General features: G+C 39.4%; 2 protein-coding genes across 4 annotated transcripts in view; one reads left to right on the top strand and one right to left on the bottom strand.

Moving 5' to 3' along the window:
• Positions 1–4,838: 4,838 nt before the first annotated feature.
• On the top strand, positions 4,839–10,626 carry cfap90 (cilia and flagella associated protein 90). The gene is made up of 3 exons (XM_075449866.1): positions 4,839–4,955; positions 5,629–5,745; positions 9,490–10,626. Exons 1-3 carry the CDS (start codon positions 4,839–4,841, stop codon positions 9,667–9,669), a joined length of 414 nt encoding a protein of 137 aa, XP_075305981.1. The 3' UTR covers positions 9,670–10,626.
• Positions 10,627–12,277: 1,651 nt separating this feature from the next.
• adcy2b (adenylate cyclase 2b (brain)) overlaps positions 12,278–16,130 on the bottom strand; it is a 60,596-nt gene continuing 56,743 nt past the window's right edge. For all 3 annotated transcript variants that reach the window (XM_075449175.1, XM_075449176.1, XM_075449177.1), the window contains 3 exons: positions 13,546–13,660; positions 13,303–13,427; positions 12,278–13,205 (listed from right to left, as the gene is read on the bottom strand). In XM_075449175.1, the coding sequence (XP_075305290.1) occupies positions 13,053–13,205; positions 13,303–13,427; positions 13,546–13,660 (393 nt within the window). In that variant the 3' untranslated portion in view covers positions 12,278–13,052. The remainder of the gene's footprint in view (positions 13,206–13,302; positions 13,428–13,545; positions 13,661–16,130) is intronic.

Genomic DNA, 16,130 nt, shown 5'->3' with positions numbered 1-16,130 from the left:
ACAGACAGTAACATGGAAAATAATATGAACCTAATATGATAATAATAATTTTAAAAAAACAGGTTTATCATAGGCCATGTTTACAACCTATTTTGCCCGATAATTGCGATATATGTTTGCAAAAGACAAAGTTTTGGAGCAAATCTACAATTAGACGGACTCTGCTTATTGTTTTTTTTTCGATGTGTCCATAAAAAGTGGTTTAAGTTTTCGTAACTCTGAGGAAAGCTCCACGAGGCAAAGGGAAAGTCTCCCGGATACAACCACAACAGTAAAGGTCAGCTGTTTTGATTGAGGCTCCGTCATACAGCCAGTTTCCCTGTTCTCTGTAACCTGAGCTGTGTGACTCGCGCCATCTACTGGTCATGTCTGGAACTGTTTCCGCTTAAAGAATGAACCAAAACAGACCCAAAGAGTTCATTTAGGAATAGATCACACCTCATTCGGTTAAAAAAATCAAATAAAATCATGACAAACATGCAATAAAAACACTGAAATGACTGAATCATTTAAAAAGTTAGAATTCACTATAATTTAATCCGGATTTCTTTCTTTTTTTTAAGATGTCAGTGATAGAAGGGCCACAGAAGCCGTCTCCACTTTTTTAAGCTACATTTTTACATCCCATTGTGTACACTAAAACAATTATCTCATATCAACACATTAATAATTTAAACATATGCACATGCAGCTGAATTAAAACCAAAAATAACTACTATGTTACATCCTAACAGCTACCCAACTGATTGTCATCCTATTAATTGAAAACACCAGATTCTTGTTTTAATTGTCAAATAAACTGCTAACCCTGGAGGCTCATATCATCCAATAAAAGTCTATCTATGTAGCATATTTAATGTCAAATAAATGCAATTCAAAGAGCTTTGCAGGATATTGATGAAAACAGAGGATATAATACCAGATTAAAAAAAAAGACTAATGCACATTGAAAGCTGCTGAATAAAGGAAATTTAAAACACGTGTACATTTGTTTCTTAGTTTGGAGGGCTTCTCTGAAAATCCAGTGATGTTTTGGGTCACATTCATGCATAAATACAGCAAATTCTAAAAGGTTCACGAGCTAACACTTTGTTTTTTCTATATCTATTGATCAACCTTACACTGTACATCCTGACATTTTAGCTGAAGGGCTTTGAGATTCTTGGCTTTCCGTGGATGAACAAACATTTGATCGTCTCAGAAACAGCACCCACTGATGTCGGTGGTGTACTTGAAAGCAACTTCTTCAACAAAAATAGAAAAGAGGCTTTTTCTTTTTAAAATATAAGAACACTATGGTCTAGAGGCAAGTGTTTGCCCACTATAGCATAAGAGAAAAGAAAAGTTAAAAAAAAACAAAACAAACAAAAAGCCTGCAAAGTACCCGAAGCAGCAAAGCAACCCCAAGGCATAACATCTCCACCATCATGCTTCCACAATGAGGTTCTTCTCCCAAAAAGATGACTTTGTCTGCGCCAGATAGGCCCTTTGTTACTGTGGCCATACAACTTTGCCTTTGATCAATCTCTTTAGGGGGCATTCCTCCAAAAGGCCTGGTTCTTGTCTGCATGTTCATTTCTTTATCAGTCCGAAAAGATTCTTTCCACACACACACACACACACTTCACATACAGATCAAATAATGTCCATTTCTTTCTGATCACAGGTGCAGCACTTTGACACTAATAGCTCCAAGAGTTACCTGCAGATTCTGGCATTGTTGGAGACTTTCTTTTACTTCCAGACAGTCTGCTCTAATGGCTGAATGTGTTGTGACTGTCGTCCCAAAATTATGCTCCCAGTATTTTATTTTTTTTACTGTACAAGTTCCCTCTGTTGAAGACTTAACACACATACACAGCATATTTCTTTGTGAATGGATCCATTATTGTTCCAAAAAATTAGAAATGGAAGAACGTGTGCTACGGGCTGAATTTATATGAAATCAGTGACATGAGTTGGTGGCCTGATGTGCTCCGACTCGAATTTATATTTTATGGAGTTTAGTACATGCACATATTTTGCATTGTATGTACAGTCAGTGTTTTGTATGATAGATAACATTGCTATACAGTAATTATGGAAAAGCTTCTTATGTGTTAATGTGACGTCCAGCAGGGGGAAGGCTTGCACAAGGGATCAACTGGCTCTCTGCCACAAAAGTATACCAATTCTGGATGGCACAAGAGTGAGATCTCTACTCACCACATATTTGTATTTTTTTCTAATCTAAATTGTTTTGTATCCCTCTTGCAAAAAAAGAAGAAAAAAAACTGGACTTGGTGATCTTCGTGGTAGTAGAAGCCAAAAGGTGTTTAAAAAAAAAAAAAAGTTTCTTTTATGTTTGTATGAGCCTCATCCGTTAAAGTTTTTATCAAAGCGTCTGAAAACTTTGTCAAAGCAGTTCTATTCACCTTTCTGACAGATGGCACAAAAAAAAAAACCGTCTATCGGGAAGAAAAACCTTGAGTGTGTGGGTGCGGTTTAATTGGATTCGGTGGCAAAACAAGCCAACCGCCTGAAAAATGTCATCACGTTTTCATTTAAAAGCTGTCAAAATGTCTGCCTGGTGCACAGAGGTACGTTGCATGATTTCCCTTCCCTTTTCCTCTCTGCCCAGCTTAAATCTGTTTCAAAGATGTTTCAACTTCAGAGGGAAATTTTGCCCTTCTGTGGAACAATGAAAATTTTGCACAAGACATTCACATTGAAGCTGGATTTTTGGTGTCATTGTCATGGATTTCAAGCACCCAGCGCTACTTTATGAAATGTGCATGTGCAAAGATGGCAGCAAAGCTTCTCATTCTTAATTACTGAGGAGTGGAAAGCTGGATGAAAAAAATAGAAAGATGAGAAGGGGGCTTGGTAACAGTGGTGACTCACTTTAATAACTCAGGACCATTGAATGGCTGACCCCAGTTTTCATGTTGTGTCATTCCCACAGCAACCTCCTGACAAATAGCAATACGTCCCTCTGAAATGTCAGCAGTAATTACTCCTGTGCTCTGAGAGAACCTCTGAAATGAAAGAAAGCTGGCCGTGATCATGCGCCGTCCCCCTTTCTCTGTCCACGCATGTCGACTGTCCTCTACGTCACTGCTGCTGGAAGCCTTCTTGGAGTAATGCGGAGAATCGGCTGGGAGTTGCAACAAAATCTAAGCTACCCATATAACCTGTGTGTGTGTGTGTGTGTGTGTGTGTTGCAGTCAGGGACATCTCACAGCAGAGTGGTGTCCTCTTATTAGCAACCCCCTGCAACACAGTCATAATTACAAGGAAGGGGGGGTTGTAACAGCAGGTGGAGCTGGCCCACTTACACACTCACACACACACAGAGAAATAAGGTGTAGAAGTATCATGTCTGGAGTCTGATAAATGGGAAAGGCTAATAGGTTAACTGAGCTGCCATGTCATTGATGTAAGCTTTCTTTGAGGGTGCTATAATTGTGCAAAACACACACACACACACACACACACACAAAACCTACTGTGCCCTCACAGATTAAAGCATATATAATACTTTGAAGGCTACGTTTATTTGCATATCATTTGTATTCAGCTTTTCTGTACTGCAGTGTGGATATGCACCCAAGTGCCCATGCTGAAGTTGTTTGGACCAACTTTCTCTGTTTCACCTTTTGACTCACTTTGCCAAGATGAACTGAAGTCACACCATCTGCATCTTTGCACAACGCTCAGTTATTTATACTTTATTTGAAGCTTCTGCATGTAGACTTCTCTTTTTTTTTCACGACATCCATAACTGAACTGTATCTTTCACAATGTGCTTGAGGCGTAGTCTGTCCAGTGTTATAAAGTGATTCTGCTGCCAAACTTATGTGGCACATTCAATGAGAGAGCTATGAAGAGCCTTCAAGGGACAAGTGTTATCAGTGGATAAAGGAGGACGCTGGGGCAACGATGATGTGCTATCCTTTGATACTGTTAGTCCATTGCTGACTCTCAGTAAAAGTAAATCTGCCATATATGAGCTGACTGATCATTTGCAGTCAGTCACTTTAGAAGAAAAAAAGAAGCTGGTTGGTAGGACTACTTGCAATTACACAAGCAAGTGCCAGACTATCTACAAGTTTAGTTAAGGTTATTTCAGTAAAAAAAAAAGAAAAAGAAAGGAAAAGGGCAGAAATAAGGATACATTTGAATGATTTTGCTAATCACATTTGTGGTACAGTATCAAACTGACTCTTTAACCAGTTTAATTCCCAAAATGGGACCGTGGAATGATCTTAACGGGCCCACCCAAGTTCCCAAGTGGAACAACTGTAGATCTATCAGTAAGCAAATCTAATGGAGCTGGGACCATTAGTTTAATATGAGCCCCTGTCACTTCCTTCTTTGTAATTGCCCTACTGTGAAAATAGCTCTACACCACCACAAAGTCTTTTTTAATGAAGTTTACATCTGTAAAGCGTTAAAAGCACACTGACACTGACCAGATTAGAAACCATTTGTAAGTGTTTATAGGACTTAAAAGAGTAGTAGAGTAGGCAGCCATTCAAACATTCATTTTTAATTGTTTTTTTTAATATATATATAACACTATATAAAACACTTAAATATAGTTGTATATGGTCCTATTTATAATGTCTTATTAACGAATTGAACACCACTTCAGCAAAACACTGCTACTTGGGCAATTTGTTTGTCTCTATGAAACTCAAATGCCCAACACATCAGACCTCAACCGCTGGTGTGGGTCGGTAACCTAGCAACCACAAACTCGAGCTTCGCCTGGCTCGGAGTTTACTCCGCTGATGTTTGGCTTTGTTTGAGGGATTTTTCCCCCTGTTTGTTTTCGTTTTTTTTTTGCAACCACGATGGACCTTTCACTGGAGGAAAAAAACAAACCACTATCTACCTTGTCTGCCTTCAGTTACATCCCACCGCGGCGAAATGAACCGGGAGAAATGTCCTACTTCAACAAAGAGTCAAAGGTAACACCGTTCACGCTAATATCACAGCTGTTGTAGGCTAACTACCGCGCTAACAAGTGAACTAAATCAAATCAAACTTTATTTATATAGCACCTTTCATACTAAAAAAGCAGCACAAAGTGCTTTACATAATCAAATCAATAATCAAATCATAATCAAAATTTTTGAATTTCCCCCATTGGGGGATAAATAAAGTATTTTTCTATTCTATTCTATTCTATTCTATTCTATTCTATTCTATTCTATTCTATCAATTCATGTATAAACTCACACACAACATCACACCGACAACCACACTGCACACATACCACCCCCCAACATGAGCAACATCAATATCAACATTAAAATCAACATTAAAATCTGGCTTGACGCTGAAGTGAGGAAACGGTATCTAACTAAAAACGTTACATTTCGTCACAAGGCTATAACAGTATCAGTACAGAAAATGTTTTAATACTTTGCTATAAAGACTCGTGAGTCTTGCTTTTACAAAAAACATTTCTTTGGAGTTTTCCAAAGAAAGGATTCCCTTAAATGGTGATCAATATTTAACTTCGGTTATAACTTCTAAGAAGACATTGACGTTGCCCTTGGTACTAATAATGCTGCTTGCCCAAAGTGTCTAAAAGACAAAAGGAAGAAGAAACAAGTGATGGTGTCTCTTCACCTGTAGGCCTCTGATGTCACCACGTATGACCAAGTTTTCCACCAGGAAAAGGGTTTTGACATGAGACTGCGCCGGGATGACAGAAAACACTGGAGGGGAAGAGGACTGGACATACATCAGGAGGTAGTCCCCACATCACAGTAAAAGTCTAAGCTTGCAGGGTTGTTTGAAAATGTAGATGCTTTAAGAATCTAAAGTTTGCCTTGAACTTTGTTTTTTCCTGTATTGTTTGTACTGAATCCTCAACTAAAGCTTGACAGGCTTTCAGACAGTGTTGGTGAACCAAGGAAAATATAATGAACTAAAAGCCTTACAGCGAATGAAGCTTCACTCTGTTCTGGATGTAAAAACAAAACAAATGAAAACGGCGTCTGCACTTTAAGCTCATATTCATTATTTTACTTTTTAACTTGAACATGTTGCAAAGGCCACAGCGCTTAATTAAGTTGAAAAAAATGTATTATACTTTTAACATTTTATGAAGGAGACTTGCCATCAATGTTCAAATCAAATGTAAAATGAGCTCAAATGGCTTAAAGAGGAATCAATATGGAAAGCTATTCACCTCAGCAGCAAAAAAACCCGAACTCCTGGAACTGTCCTTATGGTAGGAGAAACACACTGTTGTCTGACCGGTACGCCGTGTAGGGGGCGTTTAGTTTGGTCCATTATGCTGAGCAGCTTGCGTGGCATCCCTGTCTGCATAACCATCTGCAGAGCCTCTTTACCAGTCCCCGACACTGAGCCAGCACTCTCAATACTCAGTTTTCTTAGAGATGCTGGCTGTGGCGCTGCTGCCCAAGCAGATGGCTATAAGGAAACGCACACTTGCCAAAACAGGCTGGTAGAAGCTTTGCTGCTCACATTTAAGGATCTGAGCTTCCTGAAGAATTAAGAAAGTGCTCCGTGCTCCTTTTTATAGAGCAGACCCAGCACTGAGTCTACTATTATCATGCTGAAATGTTGAAAATGACTGCCTTGCTCTTACATTTTTCTGCAATAGAATCAACAACAACATTCCAGATGCAGAAATGTGATTATATAAGATGATCTAATGCATTAGGTAACTTCCTCTTTTTCAGCACTGATGCCAATAAATGTTTCCTTTTGGCAGTGGCCACCTACACTCTCAGCCAACAGAACACAGACCGTTACATTTTAAACATTAAGCCTTCTCTGTGCCAACGATACATTAACAGCAGGACTTTAAGTACCTTTAGCGTCCTGCTAACTGTTGCAAACACTGTTCTGCACATAATTAGCCTGACTTCCCCAAAGTCAGAGGTTTACAGTGTTGTTTACAGTTCTGCGTATATACAGCTCACATTGAAATGGAAATGTTGGTATAGCGGCATTAAATTAAAAGCACCTCTTTTGGAGGGTACAGTCACGTGAAAAAGAAAGTACATCCTCTTTCAGTTCTAAAAATGAGGGGTGATGAAATATCACCCGGTGATCACCAGGTCTATGAATCCGGTAAGTGCAACACCATGACATATTGAACTTTGTCTTTATTTTGTTTTCAGTTCCTTGCTGCCACGTTCTATTTAGAGAGAAGAGGCTTTCTGCCAAACTTGTTCAGTGTTTTTCTAACTGCACGGTGGTGAACTTTAACATTTACCATGCTAACTGAGGCCCGTAGAGTCTGAGATGTAGCCGTTAGTAATGCCTCTGAGCGTTGCACTGGATTAATCAATACTAACACAGTATAATATGTCATTTGTTCTTCGTCTGCGGCTGTATTTACTCATTTTAAGACCTGGTGAGGAACAGATGTTATTCTTATTCTTTTTAATGTTCTGATAAAAACATTATAACGGAGCAATACTTCGTTTTTCACATGACTGTACACGAAAAGCTGCATATCTTATTGATGTTATTTTAATATTTTTTTACCATCCAGCGGGGCTGTCATATCGCTGAGTGTTATGACATTAGTTTATGACTCCTTTTTGAAGCCTTTTCATTTCCGTGGAGTAATCATTCATGTCAAGAAAACCGGCTCAGAGTGAGTTTCTGGGTCACCGAGAGCAGACAGGGTGGTGAACAAAGCAGCCGAGCTCGCACTACTGAGCTTGTAATTACAGTGACTTGAGTGTTTGGCTGTCGGAGTCGCTGACAGTTCCTGCTGAATTAGTACGTTTCTTTTTCCCGGGACTACATTTGAATATGAATGTAAAATAAACTATTCATTTACGTATTCGCAGGATAATGGCAGCGGGCTATTTTTTGCCCCCGTTTCCACTAAAGCCCATGAAACCACCAGCGGATCTCACAGAGCCAGAAGCTGCCAGTGTCTGTTCTGCACATGATCTCCCCCAAGTCAGGAGTTTCTTCTTTATTTTTTTAGTTTTCAAAACTCCACGAAGCAGCTTTTGCAAATACTGAGCATTATATATAATTTTCTCCAGTTTTTGATAATTTTGGGGCCTTTTTTTTTTTTTCCTTCTGCCTGCGTTGCCCCCTTTTGACATGTAGCTCTGAAAAAGAGATGGAATGAAACTTAACCAGAGAAGCTGAACCATTTAGCTTTTTAGGAACAGCAGAGCAGTACATGGCGGCTAAAGTTCGACACCACCCCGCCTTCTCAATGAGAAAAGACGACTCTCTGAGAATACATTTTCTTAAGAGATGAGGAGACACAGTTGAGACTTTTATTCAAGTTGTATTGAAACAGAGAGAGTGCATGCGTTCAAAACAAGGATTGATGGTGTGATGCTGGACAGATGCAATCCTAAACAGTTGTTTAGTTTATTCCTGACTTGTTCACTCTAAGCTTCTTTTTTTCTTATTTTCCCACATGCCTGTCCAACCTGTCCAAAATGGCATCTACAGATGATTTATTGGCTTTGTGGCTGGGATAAAACAAGAGCTGAAAATATAATCCAAATCTATCACCATGCTGTAGCCCCTTTAGTAAACATGACAAAGAAATATGTCATTATTTTAAACCTATGTATCGAATTTGAGGTGTACAGTATATCACTTCTAACTGGGAGCTGAACTGATCTTTCTTGCTGGCAGCCTTCGCTCAGCTATATATGTGAGTCTGTCAGGAACCATAGGCCAAATGACTCTTTTTTTCTCCAGTGCCACCAGTAACTTTCATGTGTGGCTTCAAGTGAAGGGACCTGACAAATATCAGCTCCCATTATATAATCATGTTTCCCCAAAAAGCACGGACACTGTAAAATGTCAATAAAACCTGGCACAGCTTATATCATGTTCATTTGAAAACAGTACCAGTGGGAACATCTTAGATGTTGAAACTTACTAATCTATGTTTGTTTTTTTAATGATAAAATATGATTTCATTTAGAATTTGTTGCCAGCAGAATTTTACAAAATATTTGGAACAGGGGCAAAAATAATACAGAGAAAGTTGTGTGATGCAGAAAAATAAAAAAAACAGCTGTTGGAGCGGGTCTCACAGCTAATAAGGTTACTAAAGCCAGCTCCTAAGCTGTTTCTTTACTTCTATTTCCCAAACTTTCCCAAACACAAAATGTTGCTCTGAATACTTAATACTGAAAACTAAGCAAACAATCCTGCAGAGTCCAGGCAGTTAGCTCATTTTATGGGATATTTCCATTGTCATCCCTACATTTCTCTGCTGTAGCCACAAGCCTTCATAGTGTGTAGATCTTTAAGTTCACGTGTAGAGCTGCTCCTCCTCACCTGACTTCTACAGCGTCACCAAAGGATAAAAGTGCAGCATGTAACTGTTAGAGATGACTCCAGAATCTTGGTATTGGTCAGAAAATGTTGCAGCAGTCCTGACGTATCCACGTCCTCAGTTACATCACACTTTAGATCTTAGCGTATCCCATTCGTGTCTCCCTGACTTGTTGTTCTGCTCACTCTCAGGAAATGTCCAGAGCTGTGCCGCTCCTGTCCTCCTCAGAGTATGGCCGCCGTTCTAATCCCAGCCTCTACCAAACAGAGCGGGAGTTTGCACGGGTGGCTTGCATCAAAGCTGAGTTTTACATGAAAAACGGGATCATCTGGAATGTGGCAGAAGGATACGGATCAGTGGTCCCTATTTGAAAGCCCGATGCATCACGGCACACATGTGAAAGCGTTTGTTCTCGTTGTCGAGGGCTTTGCATAATAAATAAACCAGTGTTGTAGTGTGTTGTTGGATCAGTAGTTAGAAAAATGAAATAAATATAACATTCCTACTGTAATTCAGTCCTGCAGCCATGTGATAGGCAGCGGAGTGCCAGTATGTGTTTTTATCAGAATTTGAATATTTCGGTTATTTCGGCTAAAGATCAGACTTGGTTTTCTTCATGTTTCAACATGAAGCTGGAAGTCCTCAGTGTCAGAAATGATCGTTGTACTGATAAAAAGTCGTATTGATTTATTGACTTTTCAGGCTAGATTTGAACTAATAGCTTTCTTCAAAATCCCTGATTCAATACAAAAAAAGAAAGAAAAGCAACAAAAGAGACCAACTGAAAGATTGCCTTGGAGACTCACGATCCTATTTGCTCCTCCATCATCTTACACTTTATTCTCTCCCTTTTCTTCATGTTGATAGTTTTTGCTACCCTTGCCTTTTTAAAAAAAAAAAAAACGCATTGTTTGGTAGCTCTATAACTCTTTTGACTCATCGGTTTCTTCTATTCTTTTTGTGTATAGATTCTGAACCCACACAGTTTCTTTAGTTTGCTTCTGCCTTTGTGTTTTTTTTTTAGCAAAAAATAGACCTTTTATTCTTAGAAACAGTGCGGTGGGCTATTTCAATCTGTTTGGTGTGAGAACTGCGGCGTTTATTTATGCAGATCAGGAGTTATGCACAAGGTGGTGAGAAAAAAAAAAAAAATCGCAGAGTGAATTAAAGATGTGACACCGGGTAGTTTTGGCTCTCTAAAGCCTTTAGAAATAATTGGTTTCACACCTCAAGCAGCAGGTACAGCTTCAGATTGAGTCCTGACGTGAATGCAGCCTTTTGCATTTTGGTTGTTTTCATCATGCTCACCTTTGCTCTCTTTGCATGAAGAATCCGTTTTTTTTTTTTTACGTGTTGAGTGGGCAGATTCACTTCTGATAGATAAACAAGCGAACAAAGTATTACTGCTGATGGGTAGTTTAAATAAGGCAATAGTTTATATTCAAACACATGTTGAGTTTCATGAGACTGTTTGTTAAACTACTATGAGCAGCCAGCTGGTTTAGCTCAACAGGCCCTCTGCCCAGCACAGGAATGACTTAGCATCACCTCTAACGCTCGCTGTTTAACTCAAACCAAAGTGTTCAGCCTCATGGCAACTTTCCAACTGTCACAAAAAATAAGCTAATTACTACACGGCCCCGAACCTTTTATGTGTGTGTACGTGGATACAAAATAAATTGCATGCACGAGTGTCATGGGGCAACAAAAGCCTGGTTTCCTTTGCTGCAGTTAGAAGATGTGAAGAAGAAAAGATGATGAGAAGCCGTAATGATTGAAATAAAATAAAAAAGCATGTTGAAAAGTCTTTACTCTTGAGGTGTGTTCTTTTTGTGTGTCTTTTTCAAAGAAGTCTCGAGGCACATTGGAGGAAGGGAGGCAACTTTGCGAATTGCGTCTGACCTTTCAGATAATAAAAAGGCTTACCAGCTGTTTCTGGTCTGAGCCAACAAGGGATAAACTCAGATGCCTGACTGGCACCATCCCATAAATGAGACACTATCCCAGATATTACCAGATATTAAAGTAATTCCTGAAGAGGAATATACCGCCTCCCCCTGGTGACACTACACAGCCTAGTTTATTTACTTCCAACCAGTCAATGGAAATGTGACAGTCTCATTTCTTTACAGAGACTATTTAAAAGATAATTTTAGGTTTATTTCATTGGTGAATGGAAACCTGGTCAAAATAAATGTTAAGAGGAAAATGAGGGTCTGAGGACTGTCATCCAGGGCCTGAATGAATCTCCTACCTGATAGCATTTGTTTTCATTTACCATTAACTTTTTTAGGAGGATGGAAACCAGAGCTAGAAGTAATGAATACATTCAGAAATGACATGAATGAAAACTCATTTTGGTTGAGGATAATGGCACACTTTAGTAAATGTCTTAAATTTATTGCTGCATTGCCGTTTATCAACATTTATTTGGGCGTCTCTGTTTTTCTATGTTTATTTATGGGACATTCTTCTACGTTAAAAGAGCGTTTCTCAGGCTTACTGAGGCAACAAGACAACCTATCTGCAAAAAACACCAAATGTTGGGCAGGTAAGAAAGTCCTGAAGTACGCTGATGTCACCGTCTTGGTTGGTGTCTCAACTGAAGACTTGCATGCGCAATTTGAGTCCGTCTGCATGAATGATTTTGATTTGTACTTGTTTTTCATGCTTTTTCTCACCCCCTAAGAGGCTGACCCCCGCCCCCAAAAAACAAAAAAAAGTTTTAAATCAGCTTTTTCCCTATTTAAAATGATGCACTTAACTAAGCTAACTGGCTGCAGTCTTCATCTAAGAGCGGGTTCAATATTCTCAGTTTGAATGCATACAATCACTGGAAAACAACTGGGCAAAAAGAAAAAAACACTAAATAAACACTAAAGCCTTAATTAAATGCATCTGCCTAATAAAACCCTAACAACCCTGTGACCAACACTTACTCCGTCATGAACCCTAAAAAACTGACACGTGCACGGAGAATGTAAATTATATACAAATGTTTAATGAATAACAAAAGGATGGCAGTGAACATTTACACACATGTTGGTGGTTTGATTCCAGAGGGATTATATATATATAAAAAAAAAAAAAGCAACATTCCCTCCTGAGACCTGTGTCTGATTCCACCTGCTCGCACAAACGCAGCTATAAAGCTACAAATACATATCACAGGTTTTTTGGCAAACTACCCACCACACAGGCAATTAGTTAGCTTCGACAGCTCTATATGACAAAGAGACTATTAGAACATTAACTTTGGAATGAAATGGAACAAACAGGCTCTCGGTGCCAACCAGGCAGAGAAAAATTTTAAATAAATAAAAAGCTCAACGGGCAGCTCAGTTTGCTCAAGTATAAGGCATTGAAGTACAGCAACACTGGCGTGGGTAATTAGCTCCCCACCACTACTATAGAACAGGCGGGTGACTGCGGTCCTTGAGAGCTGCACTGATTTAGCAAAAGTCTCTTTAGTGAGGTACTCCTTTCGACAATGAATAGAGTCCTTGGGGTGAGGTCCTTGTTATTGAGATTGAGAGCCACCCGAAGTGCAGAGATGAAGGGCTGCGGCGGCGCACCTCGGCCCTGTTCTACATTGTGTTTCTATGGACAAAAGTGGTTCTTGACAATTGCCAATCCGTTGTACTTCTGGCTTCTTGTAATGGGTTTTACTTACAGAGCATGATGAATCGCTTCTATGCCACCTTGTGTGTGAAACTGTGCTTTCAAGTCCATTTGTTCATGTAGTGTGGCGCGCTCAAGGCATCACAGTCCCTTGTGACAAAGATCGGGTCATCTCTGTGTGAACAAAGTAGGTCTTCAGCTCTCCTTTGCCTTTCACGTTAATGATACCTCGACATGAACACATGTACCCCAGCGCTGTTAAGATATGTCTGGTCTCCTCCGTTACCTGCACAAAAAAAAAAAAGAAAAAAAGAAAAATGAGATGAACACATTTGCTAATGATTTGCGAGACGTATAACTCAGGATTTTGCAAGACATCCCACCTGTATTTTGCCCAGCACCCCAGTGGTCTCCATCCTACTGGCTACATTAACACTGTTTCCCCAGATGTCATATTGAGGCTTCTGGGCCCCAATTACCCCTGCAATCACTGGCCCATGGTTTATCCCTGGAAAAAAAATAAATATATATATGTATATTATAGAATTAAATAAATTTGAACTGAAACTGATTAATAGATACAATCAAATGTGCACGATTTGTGTGTTACGTGAGACTGTTCTCACCAATTCGGAGTCTGAAGTCATTGAAGGAGTGCTTGTTGATGACATCCAGCTTCCCAACAAGAGCAAAAGCAAACTCCACCATTGTTCCTATGTGCATGTTCTGTCTGTCGTGTTCCTGAGGGAAATGCAGAAGAGGAAAAAAAAGTTAAAGGTGCTACCTGAGCTGCGTTTCAATGCAACAGAATAAGCAGCAGCAATAAGCTTCTTTGTTATTTTACTAACAAAGAAGCTTGACTTTTCCTCATACAATAAACCCTTTGTGGGTTATATCTGTAGCTCTGCATTGAGAATAACATCAAGTTATTTCTCTTTTGTGCTGAAAATCATTGTTATTTAGATTAAACGGTGAAAGCTAGGATTCTTACTGCCAGCGGGAGGGATCCAGCCTTATTCCAAAAGCCAAGCTCAAATTTTCTGGGGTAAACTATAGCTCCTGTCCGTACCAGCAACTCCACTAAGCTTTAGCATGCAGAATACTTATCTTATCTTATGAGCTAACATTTGTGGCTCGGCTCCTCTTGTGTTCCCAGATTCCCAGTTTAGTTTTACATTAGAGCTCTTCCAGGGTATGTTCCCCAGCTCATTAAGAAGAAGAAGCTCAATTTCTTTGGTCCACATCCTGTTATCAGGGTTTTTTTTCCACTGGACAGATTTACATTTTTTTTCTTTTAGGACACACTTTAATCCAAAGCCACTAACAAGCGCGGGACCAACTGGGGACAATAGGGTTCAGTGTCATGCTCAGGGATATGTTGAAATGTAGCTGTGGAAGCTCTGGATTGAATCAGTGACCTACCAAATGGTGGCAATTACTCTACCTTCTAAACCACACAAATTGAATACTCTCTTAAAACCTGGGAAACCACAAGTGATGTACTGTGTGAGGACTGAGCTGGAGTAAGTGTAAGTGTACTTTTATTAGTCAAACATTATACCACCATTACATATATATATAAAAAGAAACCATTTCAACACTCACTTTAAAGAGTCTCTCTCGCACAACTTTTCTGCTGTAAACATCAGCTCTTACATTTCCCATTAAACACCTTGAACAGTTCTAATTGTTTCTGCCTAACTAGGTGTTTCCTGTAAACTGCTCTGATTGGTCAGCTCCCCTGGCCTGAGCAGGGCCACACCCATATTTCCACATCCATTTTCTTGAAATCTGAAAGAGTCTCATAGCCTGCAAAAGTAAGTATAAGCTTGATTATTCGCAATGTTGGATAACTTATATAACATATAAAAACATGGGGACAAATGGAACAAATGCAGGTCAGTAGGCAATAGAGCCCATGTTCTATGCAGGCTATTTGCAACTTCTTCTTCTTCTTCTTCTTCTTCTTCATTTCCTTTGCATAAATGCGTTCCTCAGTCAGACAAATTTCAGTCAGTCTGGGAACCTCTTCTGTCATACTTTAGTAATCTTCAAGAACTTCCAACACATTAATAGACTAAGCTAGAAGACGTCAGTAGTCTTTAGAGTCTTGTGGCTTGAGCCCGCACTATAGCACACTTGGCCCGGCATGCAGAGCTCTGTAGTCATGCTATCCCTCATTGAAATCCTATTCATTTATTTGTGTTTTAATCTTATTCAGGTGTATCTATCTATAGTTACCTGTTACTAAAACCTTCTTATTATTCTTATTCTTATTTTGGTCCAGTCGGGGTGGGTGGATGGGAGGGTGGGGGGTGTTCTGTGTGTTTTAAAAAAAGAAAAAGATAAATCTTATGTAACCTTACCGATAAGTCATTGTCACTACTCTTGTTTCTTTTTCCCAATAAAAAGATTTATAAATAAAATAAATGCGCTCCTCAGAGTTGGAACAAGTAGTACACGTATTTGGATAGTATGCAGCAGACTCTTCGAACTTAATTAATGAGGTAAAGTCAGACCAAGCATCCCAAGTATCTTGGAACTTCTTCTGTTCGTGGCCTACTTCCGACTACTGTTCCATCAGAAAGAAATGTATGTTTGTGTCCAAACCTTACAGAGCTGGCACCACCACAATTTTGAATATTAACATCCCCTCAAGAGCAAAAAAAGAAAACCCTCAAACATCATTCCGGTTTATAAGATTACATTTCCCTGCTGTACTGTGTTGTTTGTGGGAGAGGAACTACATCTGTAATTTCATTAGATCATTTTAGTGTCGTGTAATGATGAATAAATTGAATCTTGAATACATATACCAAGCGCAGGCTGGCTGTTAGCGGCCTTATTGGTGGTGCAAATGCAAACAGACAAACAAACAGGCAAACAAAAGCTTTTGAATATGTATTTCTTGTGGGAGCATGTTACCCTTAACCCAATGCTCCACATGATGTGCTACACAGGATTGTTTGTGAAAAGGTAAAATAGGGAAAACTCTTTCAAAGAAACATATTTGGAAATCATCTGTGACAAAGGATAGACCAAATGGAGGGTCAATGAACCGGATCCTAATCTGTCCTAGTCTACATGTCAAAGTGTCTTTTGGCAACACACTGAACCCCTAACTGCCTTTGATTTGGTCACCGGTGTGTGAGCGTGCGTCTGGTTGGAATATTTATTCAATATATTTATAGAATGAAAAATTGCTGTCTTA

The sequence above is a fragment of the Odontesthes bonariensis genome, chromosome 18 (assembly GCF_027942865.1).
Source record: "Odontesthes bonariensis isolate fOdoBon6 chromosome 18, fOdoBon6.hap1, whole genome shotgun sequence".
In the NCBI taxonomy this organism is placed as follows: domain Eukaryota; kingdom Metazoa; phylum Chordata; class Actinopteri; order Atheriniformes; family Atherinopsidae; genus Odontesthes; species Odontesthes bonariensis.
This window is presented reverse-complemented; position numbering and strand designations above follow the sequence as displayed.